General features: G+C 41.6%; 1 protein-coding gene across 1 annotated transcript in view; it reads left to right on the forward strand.

Moving 5' to 3' along the window:
- pex14 (peroxisomal biogenesis factor 14) overlaps positions 1–18,985 on the forward strand; it is a 272,290-nt gene that overhangs the window by 184,931 nt on the left and 68,374 nt on the right. The window contains exons 4-5 of the mRNA XM_085967441.1: positions 758–880; positions 16,395–16,480. Of these exons, the coding sequence (XP_085823567.1) occupies positions 758–880; positions 16,395–16,480 (209 nt within the window). The remainder of the gene's footprint in view (positions 1–757; positions 881–16,394; positions 16,481–18,985) is intronic.

Raw genomic sequence — 18,985 nt, forward strand, 5'->3', positions numbered from 1 at the left:
GACCTGCCCCCTCCTGCGAGCGGGTTGGTTGCGCGCCACCCGTCTCGCCTCAATTAAAACTGGAAGTGGGCGGGTTGGGGTCGGGTTACCGACTTAACATTTTTATATCCCACCTGACCCAAACCCACCCGTTTTTGGGGGTTAAAATCCCCCTTTGGTGTCTGCTGGCATTCATGTGGGCTTAGCCCTACATGGTGAACCAGCCGGTCGTAGCCTTGTTATTTGGGTGAGATCAAAAAAGTGGTTGGGGAAGGGATCCTTTCTTGTATCTATTTGATTTCCTGCTGCTTGTCTATTTATCTCAAGAAATGAGATGCTACAGCTAATTTAAAAATGATTGGTAGCAGGTATGGAACAAATTAGCTGAAATATCAAAATGAATATTTAATGATTAAACTTGTTTTGTTTTTTGAATACTCAAAATGCTTGGATTTTCAAAACATTGAAAACTTCTCTCTTTTTCCGAATGTACTATATAATGAATGTAATGATGTCAGGTTTTACATTATTGTTTAAATGGAAGATTATGTTCATGCTTTATTTGCGAGGGTCCTGCATCTCTCAAAATATTCACTGCATTGGCCTACGAGTGACAAGTTGGAATATCCTGTCATGGGAAATGCTTGATTTCCGAAAATAATTAGGGCAGTTTATTTTTATTGCCATTTATAGTTCTGTGTGCAATATCAGTTTTTGCCTTAAAATAATATTGAATCCGTGCAAGGTTAAGATTTTTTTTTTACCTTTTTCTCCATAGGTCTAACTGACGCAGAAGTTGAGCTAGCTCTACAGCAGTCAAGCACTGCCACTGATGAAGTACTTGCGCCTGCCACCCAACAGCACCTGGTACAGCCCTCACACCTTGCTGCTGTGCCATACAGTACGTATTCTCAGATACATTGATGGTAGACTGGTCCACCTGGGCATGAGTGGAACATGCATTTGCTATGTGGGATGTGTGATCGTTTTACTACCGTTAATACAGGATTTAGACCACACTTGGAGTACTGTGTACAATTCTGGTCGCCATATTATTAAAAAGGAGATACAGCGACTGGAGAGGGTGCAACATAGATTTACAAGGATGATACCAGAAATGCGAGGGTATACCTATCAGGAAAGGATGAACAGGCTGGGTCTCTTTTCTCTTGGAGTGAAGGGTGACCTAATAGAAGTCTTTAAAATTATGAAAGGTTTTGATAGAGTAGACACACAGGCTGGAAATTTTGCCGGCGCTCAGGTGGCGGGTTTGGAGGCGGGACATCCGGCAAAATCGCAAAGATTGACAGCGGGTCCCCTTTAAGAAAACCGGCAGATGACCCGTCATCAACTGCCGTCACCTGACACCGGCTTCCTCTTAATTGGCCGGCAAGCCCGCAGGGTGGGCTTAACGAGACCAATTGACGCAAAATCGCGTCTGTGCGTCTGATGTCGTTGGGGGCGGGACTGAAACCCGGAAGGCAGCTGTCCCGCCCCCAAGCCGCATCGATAGGAAAAATCACGGCCAGAGAGTGTTTCCACTTGTGGGGAAGAGCAAAACTAGAGGCCATCAATATAAGATAGTCACCAAGAAACCAAATAGGGAATTCAGAAGAAACTTCTTTACCCAGAGAGTGGTGAGAATGTGGAACTCGCTACCACAGGGAGTGGTTGAAGCAAATAGTATAGATGCATTAAGGGGAGGCTGGACAAGCATATGAGGGAGAAGGGAATAGAGGGTGATGGTGATACAGTTAGATGAGGAAAGACGGGAGGCGGCTCGAGTGGAGCCTAAACGCCGGCATGGACTGGTTGGGCCGAATGGTCTGTTTCTGTGCCGTATATCCTGTGTAATCCTATGTTTTTAACAAGTACAGGCACATAAGCTACTAAAAGTTAGTTAAGTGGAAACCACTGCGACAGTTAAGTTTGTTTTGTTGCTGTGTCCTGATGAGGCTCTTGCGGATCAGAGATGCTCTTTTGGCAACGTACAAAAAGTTATTTAACAGATGTTCCACTGCAGTGGAACAACAAAATGTTATTCAGGGGTTTGTGTTACCGCACCTGTTCTATAAAATCATATTGGGACTGAGCGCTGCATAAGACCAAATAGGACTGTAAAATGAAACGGTTTTCAGTTGCTCTGATTTAATCCTATCTGTCAAATGATTTGGTCCACCTCTTTCTATTAAAGCCATAGTGCTTCAGTTGCCCTATAATTTAATTTTTCTGATGTACAGTTGAGAACTAAATGACTCTACTAGTACCACTCATAATGAAGCTACTAAACTTTGTACAGCTGTGGCCAGTTTTAGGAACATTAAGTTTGTGCACATCAATGTCAGAAGCATTTAATATTGGAGAAGTTGCTAAACATTGTAGCGTTACACTGATAAAATCTAGAATAAGATGCAGTGTGTCTTTCCGATTACTTGGATAAATGGGCCCTCTCAAATTCCAACGGTTTCAAATTGAATTATCATCTGCTCCTCAGTCACCCACTTAGTAATGTAGGTAAGTGAGAAAAATGGCTGTTAACAATATTCTATAATTATTGTAACCGTCATGTTTATAGCATTCTCGGTGCAGCTATTTATTGATTTAGTATATTCAAACAAAATGAAAAAGAAATCCATCTTAACTCTGCACCTAAATCCAAGGTTTTGTTTACCCTGGCTACACTACCCATCTTCGCCAACACATTTACCCAGATGTGTGTACACCCACGCCTGATGCTTAGAGAACTCCCCAATCATCCTTTTCACATGTGTTAACTATCTACAAATCAAAGTGCATTGTAGTCTTTTTTTATCATAATGATGTAAAACTGGGCCTAATTGACCAAATCATAAGTGTGTGCATTACGCTCATCCTGACTTTATGACCCACCAAAGTCTCAATATATTTTATTTTAAAGCCGCTTTATGAATTCCCGCTCCTTTTATTGTTCAACATGCACATGCAAACAGAAATTTTCTCCATCCCACAGGGAGAGGGAAATCACCCTCCAGGGCCCGTCTGTTTAGATTTTCACACGTTAGGTGAGTTTCCCACAGTTCAGCTGACTCTCAGCCTCATTTGAAGCGGATCTTCCATTCTTTTTGTTTATGGAGATCAGACTACTTGTTTATGGCAGCCACTAGTTTTCAAACTGTTCAGAGTGCTGCAGAGATGCCTTTCCTGTATTGGAGATCAGTAATTCCATTTTTTTTTAATTCGTTTGTGGGATGTGTGGGTGTCACTGGCAAGGCCAGCATTTATTGCCCATCCCTTATTGCCCATGAGAAGGTGGTGGTGAGCCGCCTTCTTGAACCGCTGCAGTCCCTGTGGAGAAGGTACTCCCACAGTGCTGTTAGGTAGGGAGTTCCAGGATTTTGACCCAGCGATGATGAAGGATCGGCGTTATACTTCTAAGTCAGGATGGTGTGTGACTTGGAGGTGGTGGTGTTCCCATGCGCCTGCTGCCCTTGTCCTTCTAGGTAGAAGAGGTCGCAGGTTTGGGAGGTGCTGCCAAAGAAGCCTTGGCGAGTTGCTGCATTGCATCTTGTAGATGGTACACGCTGCAGCCACGGTACACCGGTGGTGGAGGGAGTGAATGTTTCAGGTGGTGGATGGGGTGCCAATCAAGCGGGCTGCTTTGTCCTGGATGGTGTTGAGCTTCTTGAGTGTTGTTGGAGCTGCACTCATCCAGGCAAGTGGAGAGTATTCAATCACACTCCTGACTTGTGCCTTGTAGATGATGGAAAGGCTTTGGGGAGTCAGGAGGTGAGACACTCGCTGCAGAATACCTAGCCTCTGACTCACTCTTGTTGCTACAGTGTTTATGTGGCTGGTCCATTTTCTGGTCAACGGTGACCCCCCCCCCCAGGATGTTGATGGTGGGGGATTCGGCGATGGTAATGCCGTTGAATGTCAAGGGGCGGTGGTTCGACTCTCGCTTGTTGGCGATAGTCATTGCCTGGCACTTGTGTGGCGCGAATGTTACCTGCCACTTATCAGCCCAAGCCTGAACGTCGTCCAGGTCTTGTTGCATGCGGGTACGGACTGCTTCATTATCTGAGGAGTTGTGAATAATAATAATAATAATCAACTTTTATTGTCATTGTTAGTGCACAAGTGCAGTACAACGAAATGTAGGCTTGCGGCTCCCGAGAGTGTACATTTAGATTAAGACATTTAAACATTCAACATACATTTGGCTTGTAATACATTAACATAAACATAACCATAATAAAGTGCATTGGCAGATGTGCAGGCTTTAGAGTTTACTTGTGGAGTTCAGTAGGATGACAGCCCTGGGAAAGAAGCTGTTCCTAAATCTGGTCGTACGGGTGCGAATGCATCTGTAGCGTCTCCCAGATGGCAGGAGGGTGAACAGACTGTGGCTGGGGTGGGTAGGGTCTTTGATGATGGACCGTGACCTCCGTAAACAGCGTTTCTGGTATATGTGCTCTATGGTCAGTAGCCTGGTGCCGGTAATGCGTTGGGCAGTTTTGACTACCCGCTGCAGGGCTTTCCGGTCATAGTAGCTACAGCTGCCATACCATACTGTGATACAGTTCGTCAGGATGCTCTCTATTGTGCAGCGGTAAAAGTTAGAGAGGATCAGGGGTGACAGGTTACATCCCTTCAGCCTCCTTAGGAAATATAGGCACTGCTGGGCCTTCTTCACCAGAGAGGAGGTATTGAGGGACCAGGAGAGGTCTTCCATGATGTGGACTGTGCTCTGGTGTCTTCTGTCCACTTGCAATTTCAGCACATCAGGCTTGTCAAAGCCTGATCCAGGGCTCAGAGATTCCCCAAATCTGTGTGGAGAGAAATCCTGTGCACCAGAATGTCAAATGTGATTTGACCCAGCACACTGCGAAATTGGGATTCAATTTGGTAAGAGCAGCTTCAACTCCCCAGGTCAGAGAGAGTCGAGGAATATTTGGGACACCTCCTTTTGAATGCAAGTCAAGAGCTGTTCTGTGAGTGCCTACACAGCTGCGGAGCAGATGTTGGAACCCCAAATCTTTATGGCACTATTGTCGAAATCAGTGGGAAAAGGTGCAGCGCGGACTTGGGTGCCCTTCCAGACTGGCATTCATTGGCGGCTAGTATGCCAACCAGATGACCAGCATCAGCCACTGAGGTGATGGCTGCATGAATAACTGGTCAGTCGAAAACTGGGAGGTTACTTTGCCTCCACTACGTAACTCTCAATTTTGGAGAAGGCAGCTATCCAGGCATTAGAACCTGTGTTGGTACCCTTGGACAGGGAACTACAACTCAGACTTTTCATATGCACTTGTGCAGTGATGCCAGCATGTGTCCAAGGTGCACAAGTCCCAGACCTAGTCATTGACCCAGGAGCCACCAATAAGAGACCTTATTAAAAATACCTACATCTCCATGTTGTATATCTTGGAGTAGTTTATACAAAAAAATTGTTCACCTGACCCATGGAAGACCTCCCGGCCGGCAGTCATCAACCCAAATTTCAACATTGATGGTGAATGTTAGGAAGATCTCATTTAATGCTCCAAAGGCAAATGTACCCGCTGAGCACAGCTGATCCTTTGTAGGAGGGCCTGCAAAGTTTCTCCGCTTCTTGGAAGAGGAAAAGGACACCAACTAGGCGGATGATGCTGAGGATTTATACTTTCAGGAAGGTCAGCAGGCCTCCCTCGGAAACATGAGTCAACATGTAAATCCACAACTATACTAGCTGGATAGGAACCAACAGGAACTCGTCATGGTCACTCCATTGGTACAATGATCATCTTGTGGTCAATATGTGCAGGGTTCCCAATGTCATCCTGAGTTTTAGTTTGTGTTTTTTTACCTATATATTATAGGCAACAAATTATACTTTAGCCAATACACTTTAATGTCCTGTGACACACTTGTGTGATATTCTTAAATCAGAACTTCAGATTTCTCCCACCACTACCACCACCTGTGATTATCAGTACTTCACCCTCCTGTATACACACAACTCAAATTTGGAAGGATTAAATCTGTATTGTGGGGAATCTTTTTGTAACAACTCATGGATATATCGTCCAAAAATTCACAAGACCGAGTTCTGCTTTACTCCTAGTCCTAGTGACAACATTGGTTCCTCTAGCAACTATAAGGCTTGTTTTAAAGCATTACTTTGTTCATCTATCTGCTCAGGAGGATATGTGGTTTCAATATTGTGGTCCTCTAGGCTGTCCTGAAAGTGCATGTCCTCCGAGATCTGCCTCCAACACTAATAATATACTTCTTTATTCGTATGTGGAGGTTAAACAAATGAAGAAGAATGGTTGATTACTTACTCTAGATGGACTCTTAACTCCTGGAGTAAAGTTCAACTACATTCAAAGATTCTTCCTGGGTAACTCCTTATTCTGACTTGTATGGCTTGAAGCACTTTCTTTAATGCCTATGCTTTTGAAGTTTACATACTATATTTCATGTTTAACCGCACATTGTGGTGCATGTTGGTTTAATTGGCTCTAATATTTTGACACTCTCAATTATCCCTTCTCATTGGCTCTATAGATAAAGAACTGAGGATCTGCTCAGAATGGTTGTGGAAAAATAACCTACCGTGCATTGTGAAAATTTAAATGACAGTATCCCCGAGAGATTTTTCCCCTGACGGAATTTCTGTTTATATGTAGACTTGCATTAAAAGAGTGAACAAGACTCTAGTTAAGTAATCAACCTTTATATAATCCATATTCTGGCACTACCCTGAGACGAATTAATCCTCTTTGATTATCTGGTTTATCTGATCAGTTGTAGCACTAAAATTAGTATATAGATTGCCAAATATTGTTGATCATTTGAAGTGTATTTCGAAGCTACCTTTTCTTTTGGCACACATTCCTAATTTATAGCAAGTTTAGTTGACCCTGTATGCTAATGATGAACGGGACACCAGAGAGTTATCTCCACACTGTTCACAAACGAGGCCTCAAATAGTTTTCAAAGACAAAAATACTGTCAGAATGCTACTGTGTGTTTGGGCACATTATGCTCTTTGGAGTATGAAAAGTTCAATAAATTCAAGCCCTTCGAGCCTGTTGTGTGGTATAAGGAACCCTTCGTCTTCAATAAAAAAGAAATTCTTTAATACATGCCTTAAATTTACATTTCGCTAATTTAAATGCCCTCTCATTCTACTTTGAAGTGATATTCTAGATGTGCCTTATCTATACCTTTTTATAAACTTTATATACCTCTAAGGTCCTCCCAATCTTATATTCCTTGAGCTTCTGTAATCTTTGCTCCTACCTTATCCCTTTTACACTTGGAATCATTCTTGTGTTTCTTTCTCTTCTCCAATGCATGCAAGACTTTTGTAGCATGCTAACCAAAACTGAAAACAGCACTCTGGGCGGGGACTAACCTGTGGATTCTAAAGCATAAGCATAAACCTCTAGACTTGTACTCTACTATTCCAACTACACGTATCAACAACGTATGGGCTTTTTTAACTGCCTTGCCAGATAGTCTAGATATTGGCAGTAATATATTTATTACCTCTCCCAGGTCCCTTTCTGAATCTCACCATACTAATTCCACTCATTGTGTACTTCTGCCACACATTTTACCTCTCAATGTGTAATACTTTACATTCATTATTGAGTCTCATTAGCTATTTGTCTGACCATTTGCATAACCTAAAAGCTTCTACAAATGATTAACTGTATTCTCCGCTCTACTGCTCTTTCTATTTTAGTGTCTTCTACAAATTTGACAAGCTTAAAATTGATTTTGGCATCATTTGTTTATGTAGATTAGAAGCCAAGGGGCTCCAAGCACCTCCCGCACTCCACTGCCCCCATCCATCCATCCCTCCACCCACAAACTGACATTTAAACTCTCACTGGTACTTTATTTCCTATTTTAAACCCATTTAGTTTACCTAGCCTGATTGACAGGAGTCTAGGAATGCAGCATAATGCTGTTACCTGAATGACTTTCCAACCTGCAAGGGCATCCAGATTTTGTTTTCCTCAGCTCAGAATTTGCAAGTCACAAGTGACTGGCCTTCAAAAATAAATCAGTGGCTAAAAAGCAGCTTAGGACACCTGAAATCACTTCAAACCCAACTAGTTACTTTTAGAAATAACAACAGAAAACGCTGGAAAAACTCAGCAGGCCCGGCAACATCCGTGGAGAGAGAAACAGAGTCAACCTTTCAGGTCGAAACCCTTGGTCAGAACTTTTAGTTACTTTTAGAAATGCTCTCTCTATTTTTGCAGATCAATGCCGCAGCCCCTTTTGCATGCAGCAAGCTGGTGAGATGAACAACTAAGTTTAATCTGCTTTTTTGGTCGTGATAATTGAGGGAAGAATCTTAGCCAGCACTCCCTGCGCAGCTTCACATGGAACCATGGGATCTTTTACGTTCACTTGAACTTGGTTTAATGTCTCATCTGAATGACGGCACCTCCGACCGAAGTTGCAGCCGAGATTATGTACTCAAGTCGGGGAGGGGCTTGAACCCACAACTTTCCGTCTCTGACACAAGAGTGTTGCTCATTGAGCCAAACTGACATTAGAATGTGAATATTAATTTGCGGTTTTGTAGAAATTAACTGGTCTAGCCCAGGCGTACTATGCTATTCCAGTCAAAACATGTTTGCAGCTTATAATGCCTGTACTTTTTTAATAGCAATTATTTCCATTTCAGTTGGTCAAAATATTTTGGTTAAAAGGTGCCGAATTGTTTCTAACTCAACTTATTAAGTGACACAATTTCTGTTTCAGCAGAAATCTACTAATTTGGCTTATTATCTTCATTTACTAACTGATTGTCATCCTTCCAACCACACCTCTGTCTGACAGCAAATAGCATGTTTTACTCTGTCTGCAACTATGTCTATTCAAGTTTTACATTTTTACTGCTGAATATCTTTTACAGCGGTGCAAAAAGTGACTTTTCTATTATTTGTTTTATAGTGGGTTAACACACTGTTCATAGAATCATCCAGCCCAGACTGATCTGGCAGCTAGAAGGAAACATACGGTATATTAATTCTTAACCCAGTTTAGTGGCTATGGTTCGCAGCACACAATTTCCTACAATTTGGCCCAAGTTAGTAATCTCACTCAGAGAGTCCATGAGCTGGTATGGGAAATGCAGAAATTCACACTAGTGCGACGCTGGTGGCCGCCTGATAGCCATTTATATTACAGAACTGCTTCCACTGTTGCCAGATTTGCGCCACTTATTCTGTGGGCAGATGTGTCAACAGGCATTGACCCATCACCAGACTAAAATGGTGTACCTGACCTTGGGGCCAATGTTTCTATTTGCCACCAGAATTGCACAGTGCTTGGAGGCACAGGCCTCTCGTGTGTTGGCATGTTTACTTGACAGAGTTTCTGTCAGATAACCCTCTAAAGTAAATGGGTTATGACTTTGGAGTTAGGATGTGATGTTGGGGCAGTTAATAAACTGGTGAGATTTGTTTAGTTCAAAATTGTGGTTGCAGTCTACAATTCCCTCCCCGCAAGCACTTTAAGTAGGTAAATGTTTCAGGTCACCTCAATTGCTTCGTTTTTATGTTTAGTAAAATTGGGCATGTGTTGCAATTGTGTAAAAATGACTTGCATGTGAAATAGATGCAACTTGAGTTTTCCAAATTTGTAAAATCGTTTTATTTGGAAAGCCTTTCAAATTCACTCCGCAAGTGCAGTTTGAGACTTTTCTGTGTACAGTGATCTGAACTGTGGCAAGCCGGTCTGGGTGTGAGATAACACTTTTGATTAAATCTGCAATTCATAAGATTGTAGCCGCAGCATGGTGCGTGAATTACTGAGATTTTCTTTTTAAATAAAGGAAAGAGAGAAAAAAAAACCTTAACTTTTGTTAACTCACCTCATGCCTTGTATCAGTCAGAAACTTGAGAAAGCAGCCAACGCACTCTCAAGCATTTGCTGATGCTACTCTGTAGCTGGCAACTAGGAGGTGTACAAGAGCAATTTAGAGGGAACCAGGCAGGGCAAGATCAATATTTCGTGTTGGATATGGAGCTGATGCAAACACACGTCCTGTTTCACCGCGTTGCTTTAATCAGGGGTTTTACATGACTGATACTGAAAAGTGTAAATGACAAACTGGTTGTGATGTTGCAGATCTTTATAACTTTACTGCCTAGTCAACAAAGAGATGCTTCAGACAGGAGGTGAATGAGCTCCTTACTTTTTAATCACTAGTTTTCTGGCGAGAACGGCGTTGCTCCCAGAGCTTGGGAAACGCTATAAAGGATGTTTCCTTGTGATTAATCCAGAAAAGCAAGACTTTGCACGAATTGAAAATAAAATTGATGAATAGCTCCTGGATTATTTGTAGCTGTAATTTATTGCACAAGATATTATTTTCTGGCATGCGATTATTTACTAGCTGTCGTGCACAGCTTGTCGATACAAGTTTTTTTTTACCTAAAGCATAAGAGTCCTAAATTAAATTCCACGAGAAAATGTTGGGTGCAAGATATTTGCCTTTCAAAAGCAGTTTAGTGGCTTTTTGTTAATTAATATAAGTTAGGAATATTTGTAAACAGACTAATTATAGCAATTTCCCAGTCATTTCCACGGGGTGTGTATCTTGCTGGTCATGTCAACAACCTATTTGATTAAGTGGATATAAACGACCAATTATTTCTAAACTAATTTGCTTTAAATTTTGCAGAATATGTTGCTGCAGATTTTTTGCCTCCTCCCAGCCCCTGAACTCTAGCTGCTCCTGTCAAGCCCCAGGACCACTGAGATTTCCTGTCCTGAGCCACTCGCATGGAATGGGGGCAGCCCTGGTGCAGACCCGTCCACTGGCAGGCCGAGCGTTGGCAGTAGGGTCAGGAAAGTTAGGGCGCAGCTGCAGGCCTCTCAGATCAGGACCTTCTCTGGCAGCTGATGGAGGATGGTAGCCAGAAGGTTGCCATTGGAGTGGAGTATCTTCAGGGGACGGGGAGGGGAGGTGTGGTGAAGGAATAAGGTGGCCCGCCTGCAATTCTTTGGCAGGGGCCTGGGGCCAGCCATAGCGTCTTGTTTTGTAGGTGACCTTGCCCTGGGGCGCTCAGCAAGTGAGCGTTCTGGGAAATGAAGCTGGATGCCAGGCATGTCTATTTCCACCTACTTAACCTGCCTCTGATTGTTCTACACCTATTGCAGCTGCAGGCTACAGTCCGCCCCCCCAGCAGAGTCCTGCAAATCGCAGGCACAGAGACCAAACAATCTGGGCATCCCTCCTCCCCTTTTTGTCCTGACCTTTGTGCGTGGGGAACTGGGCATTCCCAAGGACAAAGGTCAGGAAAATTTACTCACTTGAACTTTCCAATAGGACTGAATATTGGACATTAGTGCCGTACACAGATGCAATCCTCCTCCCTTTCCTTCAAAACTTTTGTCTGTTTGCTATCCCAACCAGGCTCTTTTGGAGAGGAGCATTTAATGAAGATAAGATGGTTGGGTGAGAAGGCATGGCCACGTTTCCCTTCTGCTCCCAGCATTTGGATAAAGAGAGAAGTTGCTCAGAGGGCTGAGGAGAAGTATCCTGCCAACCCAGTCTGTTAGCCTGTGTTGGAGGCACTATGCCCTAACGAGGGGCAGCAAATGAACTTTACAGAATGGGGCAGAGGAAGAAATAAAACCCGCTATCCAGTAAAAACACAGAAGGATGTCGAGGATACTTTCAATTTCCCTCCTCTTGGTTGTTAATCGTAAAATGGTAAGATGTGAAATAGCATTTTATACTGACGATTGTGTGACTTGTTTTGTTTCACAATTGTAAAAGACCCTGTAACTTATGAGTGCGACAAGTGGGTTGGAATGGCTCTTGTGAATGAAAGCTTAGACCACTGGTGAGTTTTCTATTTCGTTATTTAGACCAGTTTTTAAAATCTTCTGCAGTAATAGTTTATCAATTGATTATGTGGTAATCAATGAATGAACTGATTTAATGAACAGCACTGCAGCCTGGTAGCAGAAGTGGTAAGAGTATTGGACTCCCATTTAGAATGATTTTTTATTTACAAAAGAAGCCTCCATTCACATTCAAACTTCTACCGAGCCAGATGGATCAATAGCAACAGAAGATCTCATGTTAAAGAAATCAGCCAAGTGATCTATCTTGCCTTGTAGATCATGTCTCCTGACAAATGTACTGATGAAGCTGTGAAGAAGCCCAGACTGCCCCGACATCTAAGTAGAAAGAGGGTCAGGCTTGGAGGCAGAAAATAAGAATATAAAACAGTGATAAAATATCAGCAGAGACTTGAATCTGTTGATTGGTGTAATGTCCCGGCCAGTACGGTAAGGATACAAAGTACTGTTTGTGCATTTGATTGTTTGGATTGTGAACTGCTGAAGATTAATATCAAGCAGACATTTCAATAGCAGTTCTATTTAGCTTTAGTAACCGAACAATTGATACGGAATGAAAACAAACTCGAGGAGCAGTGGTCTGTTTAGTGTGCAACACACTGAATGCACACTAAGTTAGGAATTTGTACCAATTCTATGATTTAATGTATCTTAAAATATGATTAATCATTAGTTCAATTCGAATAGCTCTACGGATTGAAAAATCTAAATTTAGGCTGTTAAAACTTTGGTATCAAAATGGACATGCAATAAAATTTTGTAACTACTTTGGAGCCTGTAGTATTTTTGCTTTTGTGTGTCTATGACTTTATAACTTGGAGTTTTCAGAGTCTCAATGCCAGCTCTTTATGATTATGAATATTTATGATTTTTCTTCTTGTAAGCTGCAGGTTCTAATCAAGAAAGTAGTTATATTATGATAATCATAAAACATAATTAACGTAATAGCCCACTGTTGGAGGATGCTTGCGGTGCGGTGTTAACCCCTGGAGAACTTTCTACTGGAATAAAACACATACAGTGGGGTTAAAATTCTCCAGTTGATCATAGAATGTTGCAAATGAAGAAACACTCTCTTGTTTCACCCTTTTCTCTAATTTGCTTTGTGTTACTAATTAGAAAACCTACAAAAAATAATTTTGGCTGTTATAGAGTAGAAGCCTCTTAACAGAACACCTCCCGTGGTGAGCAAACCACTCTATCCAGTTATTCTTATTAAAGAAGGTCTATTAAAAGTACATGCGCCAGTTTTGATTGGCAGTAATGCAGCCTGGAACTGTCCGAGATCTAAAGTCATTATTCTCTCAGTAACAGTAGGTTTACAGCCGATGATAACAGGGGTAAGCGTAACCCATTGAGTCAACTGTATGGTGACACCCCAGAAGGTTATGCAAAATCTACTGTTATCAATCCTACTCATACTTCATCTGTTTATGAAAACCCAATCAGTTTTCATTTCAAAGGTCTGAAAGGGTTGTACTACTTGGTTAACTTCATGCAAATTAAACAGACTATTTTTTTAAGTCTTGTCTTTGAAACCAATACTGAATCAGTAGCTGATCCTTTAAAGCAACAATCCTCATCTAAACTGTTTCTCTAAAGCAGGATTTTCTTATCGAAATCTATGTAGAATTTGCACATAAATATGTATTTAACAACTTGGTCATTATCTGACATAGACTCTTGTCAAATAGCTGTGCACTAGTTTGAAAGTAGTAAGGGTCTCTGATGGTTCTTTCTTGACTCAATGCTGTAAAATGGGAATATTTCATGGACGGTATATTTTGCGAGACTGTAGAGTACTTGAATTAAATACAGAAATAAATTTTACCAGTATCAGAGCTTAGGAGATGTAGAGTGTTGAGATGCTCCAGAATGAACAACTGAAGTCATTCTGTCCTGAATGGAATTCAGGCACAAGTGGCTTCCTCTGTGGAGGATGGCCGAATTACTGGTGCAGACCCTCCAGGGTAATGGCAGAGCAGCATGCCTGAAGGACTTGATTCCCTTTACAAATCTATTTGTGCTCTGGCTGATTCAACAAGAAACCATTTTTCCCCCACAAGGGAGTCAACTAGGCCAACAGTGGCAGTGAATCTGCAGGGAGCTACTTGAGAATTCCCCCAGTAGGCTGCAGGCAACTAAGGATAGGACTCTCCCAGGACAGGGCAATGTGTTGGAAGAGGAGGAAGATGGTGATGATCTCCCCCAAGGGTAGTTTGCTAAGCCAAAGTTTCAAATTTATGGAAGCGTTTAATATGCAGATGGGTCAAAGCCTCAATGTGCTCACTGCAGAAGCCCTAGCTCTGGGATTCAAGTCCATCAGATCTTGAATAAACTGCAAGAAGTCACTTTTGTGCCTCTTTCCCTTGGGCTGTTATCACAGGGGTTTGAGAGGACATAATTTATCAGGAGCTGTTCCAAAGATAGCCTGCGTGTACAGGATCCACTGAAGTTAGCTGAACCCAGGGCAGGATCTATGACGAAGGATTTCTCCATCTGTGCCTCCTGGGGCAAACCCTGCCTGTTGTAAAGTATCCCTGATCAAAGCACAAAATGTTCTGAGATTATTTTAACGTTCAGTACACTAAGTATGGCTACAGTTGCTGCTTTCAGATCTCTGTTTTACAAAGACTTTGATTTACATTAAAGTAAAATCTATTTATTTTAGATTTGTAAAATTATTTCTGTAGTTAAACAAGACAAATCTTACACTGCTTGTACATTCTGTCATAACACAGCGATCCATTTTCAATAATTGGTCCAATTTTAATTTGCACGTTAAGAATGTCACACTGTTGTGAGCTCTAGTTCAGATATTTTCTAGATTCCAGTAATACTTTTATCTTTTTGATCAATTCAGTAAAGTCGGCAACAAAATCACAAGTGGAAGCAAAGTTGCTTTGTGCAAAGTGAAACGTTTGAACAGTGTGTTAAACGGTGTCTGAACTGATAGCTGTCAATTAAAAACTGATAAATCTGGAAATGGTCTTTGCTGATTGAGTTTCAAAATATAGTCGCAATTCACCAATGACAAAATTCTCTGTTTAGATTGAGTTACTAAATTATTTTAAATGGCTGTTAAATAATTTTTAATCTGTGCTTCATAGAAATATTAACCTTCGTAATAATAATCCTTAAACTAGTTATTTGTTTGTTCAGGATTAACTATATTTAACAATGTACTTTTCTATTCAATCCTGTCTTTGATGCTGCACATCTTTGCTCTGTGATTCTGCCATTAATGTTTCGATGCCAGTTGAATGTGTGGCATGATAAAATATATATAGAAATGTAAAGGTTGTGTGGTATTATATGATTGAAGGTAGATGGATCAGATGGCTTCTAATCCTGCTCTGATGGTTTATGCTGTCATCTGAATATCTCAATTGGATCACTGCCCTGTTCTTTGCTCTTAGCCACCTAGTACCCACTATGTGCTGGCCGTTTGCCGTGCAGTAGCTGAAATAAAACAAAGTATAAAGGCATTAAAGAAGGGGAAAATTCCATCCATATAAGGTTCTAATCACAAAAATGACAAATAAATGGTAAGGCTCGGGAAATACTGAAGTAGTGTGAGCTTAACTTGTTGATTTTACTGTTTTTATTATAAATGCGCTGCTTTCAGTTAAATCCGGAGCATTTGCTGTAACTTTAACCATTCCCGTTAAATTTATTTTGGGGTTTTTAATAATGAAACAAGGGGGCCTATGATGCATATTGGCTATTTTATTGCAGCAAAGTCATCAGAAATGCCACTGTGTTTATTTCTACAGAAGAATGCATATTTAACAAATAGCCCCAGCTGTTTTGACTTGGATAAATCCAGATAGATTTCATCTAGTTTTAATAGGCCGAATCCAGCAGCCACAAAAGCATGTTCCAACTTTGTGTATTCACACTCGTGCATGCAAATATATTGGCGCTTCCACCATCCATATTAACTGGGTTAAATTGTTTGATTTTCATTGGGCAGGTTGAGCATATCAACATTTCTACTATTAATTTTTTAGCATAGGCAGTTCATCTGATTTGACTCCAAAAGTGCTGCATGCCCCAATTCAAAAAAGTGAAAACAATGCAGAACAAACATTGACACTCAGTCTAAATCAAAACTGTGTTTATTCATAGAGCATTCTTGTTCTGAAATGGAACATGACATGAATCAGTCATTCATGAAAGAAAGACTTATGAAATAATACTGAGCGGCCTACGGGTGGCGCTGTCCAGGGAGAGTATAAATACTCGGGCACGGGCCCAGCTTGCGCAGGACATTCTTAACAGGAACTAGTGAAGGACACAGCTAGACCTCCCTGTTGTAAAACAGTTGATTAAAGCTTTGTTTAACGCTTAGACCAAGTGCCTAGTAGCTTTCTTACATCAGAACATAATGCTGCACAAAAGAGGTTGAGACTTCTTTTGCTGATTTTCATAGAAGTGAATTGGCCATCATAACATGCAGCTGGTCCTTTAGTGTCAAGTTTGCCTTTACTTTTACTGTGTCAACTGCTTATTGCCCTTTATGTTAATATGTTAATATCTTTTAGGTCCTCCTAGCTCCAGGTGGCGGGAATATGGCGCCTTGGCAATTATCATGGCTGGGATTGCATTTGGCTTTCACCAACTATACAAGGTACAGTTGAAGTTTTCCCACACACAGTTGTCAGGATGGTTTTCAAATTTAAGATAAAATGTTATTTGTTGTCACTAGGATTTCAGTACAGCATAAAGGGCGTTTTGTATCATGTCCAGTGGAACTGTGAAATACACAATGTATAATAATCCCAATTGTTTGCCCCTCCAAATGGCACGTTGTGTCGAAAGAGCATTTTGAGCTGTATAGCACTCGGACAGAATACTGGTGGTTGCGATTCTGTTGCGAATGATGGCCAAGTTAGAGATGATGAATCAAGGCTGCATTTACACCAGAACTGTAGCACCAGTGTGAAGTGCAGTCATCTTGGAAGTGGATGGAGATTCTCTCCTAGGGAGTTTCATTCTGCTTTGCTCCAGAGTTGAGTTGGATCCTGACTCTGGTTTCGTGCTTTAATTCTAACGTGGGTTGGTGCTACAGTTGTAGTGTGAATGCAGCCTAAGTGTAACACACAAGAAGCATATTACACCGTGTTAAAGGATATTGGCTTAATCACAGCTTTTTATTCCCCTGTAGCACTTAGATAAGAATACACTAAACTAAATATGTCTAGTGACAACACTAGGTAACCAGCTTCTATGACAGTACGCACTTCTTTGAACTCCCTTGTGCAGCTGACGAGCTTTTTGTTCATCTATTCAAGACAACTGACACCCTGACATTAATGTAAAGCACGGCAACTGTTGAGCTGGGTACTGAATGGCTTGGTTATTTTGCGGTTAAGAAAGGAATGTGCATCACACTGATCAAAGTAGACGGGAAATGCAGAAGTGCAAGCCATCATAATTCTTTATGATCCAATTTGTACTTCTGTTCATTCTTACAGTATTTTGAAATGTGCTTTCATCAAGAAGGATAAAACTTGTTTCTCCTGACAGGATCAAACCACAGATGCCTTTTGCTCATATGCTTTAATTATTTTGTGTGCGCCAAGCTGTAAGTAACCTAACAGTACAGTTAGTACATTTATAACAAATTAGTAAATTATTGGAATAGAGTAATTTGACTGAAAAAGCGGGCATTAAAGCATCATGAAACCCTACATTCCTAAAATTACAATAGCTAACCAAAAGCAGCAGCACACAAGTAGTACTTCCACTATTCGCTCATGCTTGGGTCCCATTTACTTCTGTAATTATAACGAATGTTTCAGTTTGTGTTATGTTGGCACTGGGGTCCTCAGGCTGATTAAAATACTCAACTCTATTGTGTGCTTTTTTTCAGCTTTGTCTCAAATTCCAACATGAAATGCCCGGGAATGTTCATTATTAAATCATTGTGTTTGATTGTCAGTTATTTTAATCAGGCGCTTGGGAGGGCTGAAGCCAGCAATTCAGTATTTGCAACCTGGACATCTCGCGAACCCAGATACAGTCAGAGGCAAAAATACTACAATAAAAATGTTGCAAGCTTACACAGGTATTGTTTTCTCTCTATCGTCTCTTCTTCTCTCTCTTTCTCTTGCTTTTCCTCTTCCTTGTTTATTCACTTTCCTTTTTTCTCTCACTTGTTTTACCGCTCCCATTCTCGCTCATTCTCTTTCTAGTGTTCTCCTGTTCTCTCTCATTTTCCCTTTCTCATTTTCTTTCTCTGATATTCTGTCTTTTTGTTCGTTTTTCACTCATGTCTTCTCGGACGTATTCTCCTCATTTCCCTCTATTTTGGTTTTTTTAGTGTTTTTTTCTAATCACTTTTTCCCCTCGCTTTTACTCCATTTGTGCACTTGTTTGTTTGGTATAGCTTTTGCACTCTAGTATTCAGTCTCGCTCTCATCGTCTCTTGACCGGCCCTTCTCTCTCCACTCTGGCGGCCCCTTCTCTCTCTCTCTCTCTCTGACGTGCCCCTTCTCTCTCTCTCTCTCTCTCTCTCTCTCTCTCTGGCGGCCCCTTCTCTCTCTCTCTCTCTGACGTGCCCCTTCTCTCTCTCTCTGGCGTGCCCCTTCTCTCTCTCTCTCTGGTGGCCCCTCCTCTCTCTCTCTCTGACGTGCCCCTTCTCTCTCTCTCTCTCTCTCTCTCTGACGTGCCCCTTCTCTCTCTCTCTCTCTCTGACGTGCCCCTTCTCTCTCTCTCTCTGACGTGCCCCTTCTCTCTCTCTCTCTGACGTGCCCCTTCTCTCTCTCCTCTCTGACGTGCCCCTTCTCTCCCCTCTGGCGCGTCTTGGGTCTCGTGTATGTGTCTCTCTATATAACTCTCTGTCTAAGGTCTTGTCTCTGACTTGCTCGCACGCGTCTTGCCTGTGTCTGTCTCTCTCCCTCTCTCACTCGCACGCACGCGTACCCTTATAATTGACAGGAGGCAGAGACGCTAGATAACTAGGTCAGATCAGCACCTGAGTTCCACAGCTGAAAGCAAAGTGTTCTAACCCATTGCACTAACCAATCACCATATTCCTTGTAATATTTTGTAAACTCAAGTATTTATAGAGTAGCATCCTCTTGTAGGTACTTGAGGCTGTTCATTCTGATGGACCATTTTGAATATCATC

Source organism: Somniosus microcephalus, chromosome 25 (genome assembly GCF_052327205.1).
Source record: "Somniosus microcephalus isolate GS21.2 chromosome 25, FLI_Smic_1.0, whole genome shotgun sequence".
Taxonomy (NCBI): Eukaryota; Metazoa; Chordata; class Chondrichthyes; order Squaliformes; family Somniosidae; genus Somniosus; species Somniosus microcephalus.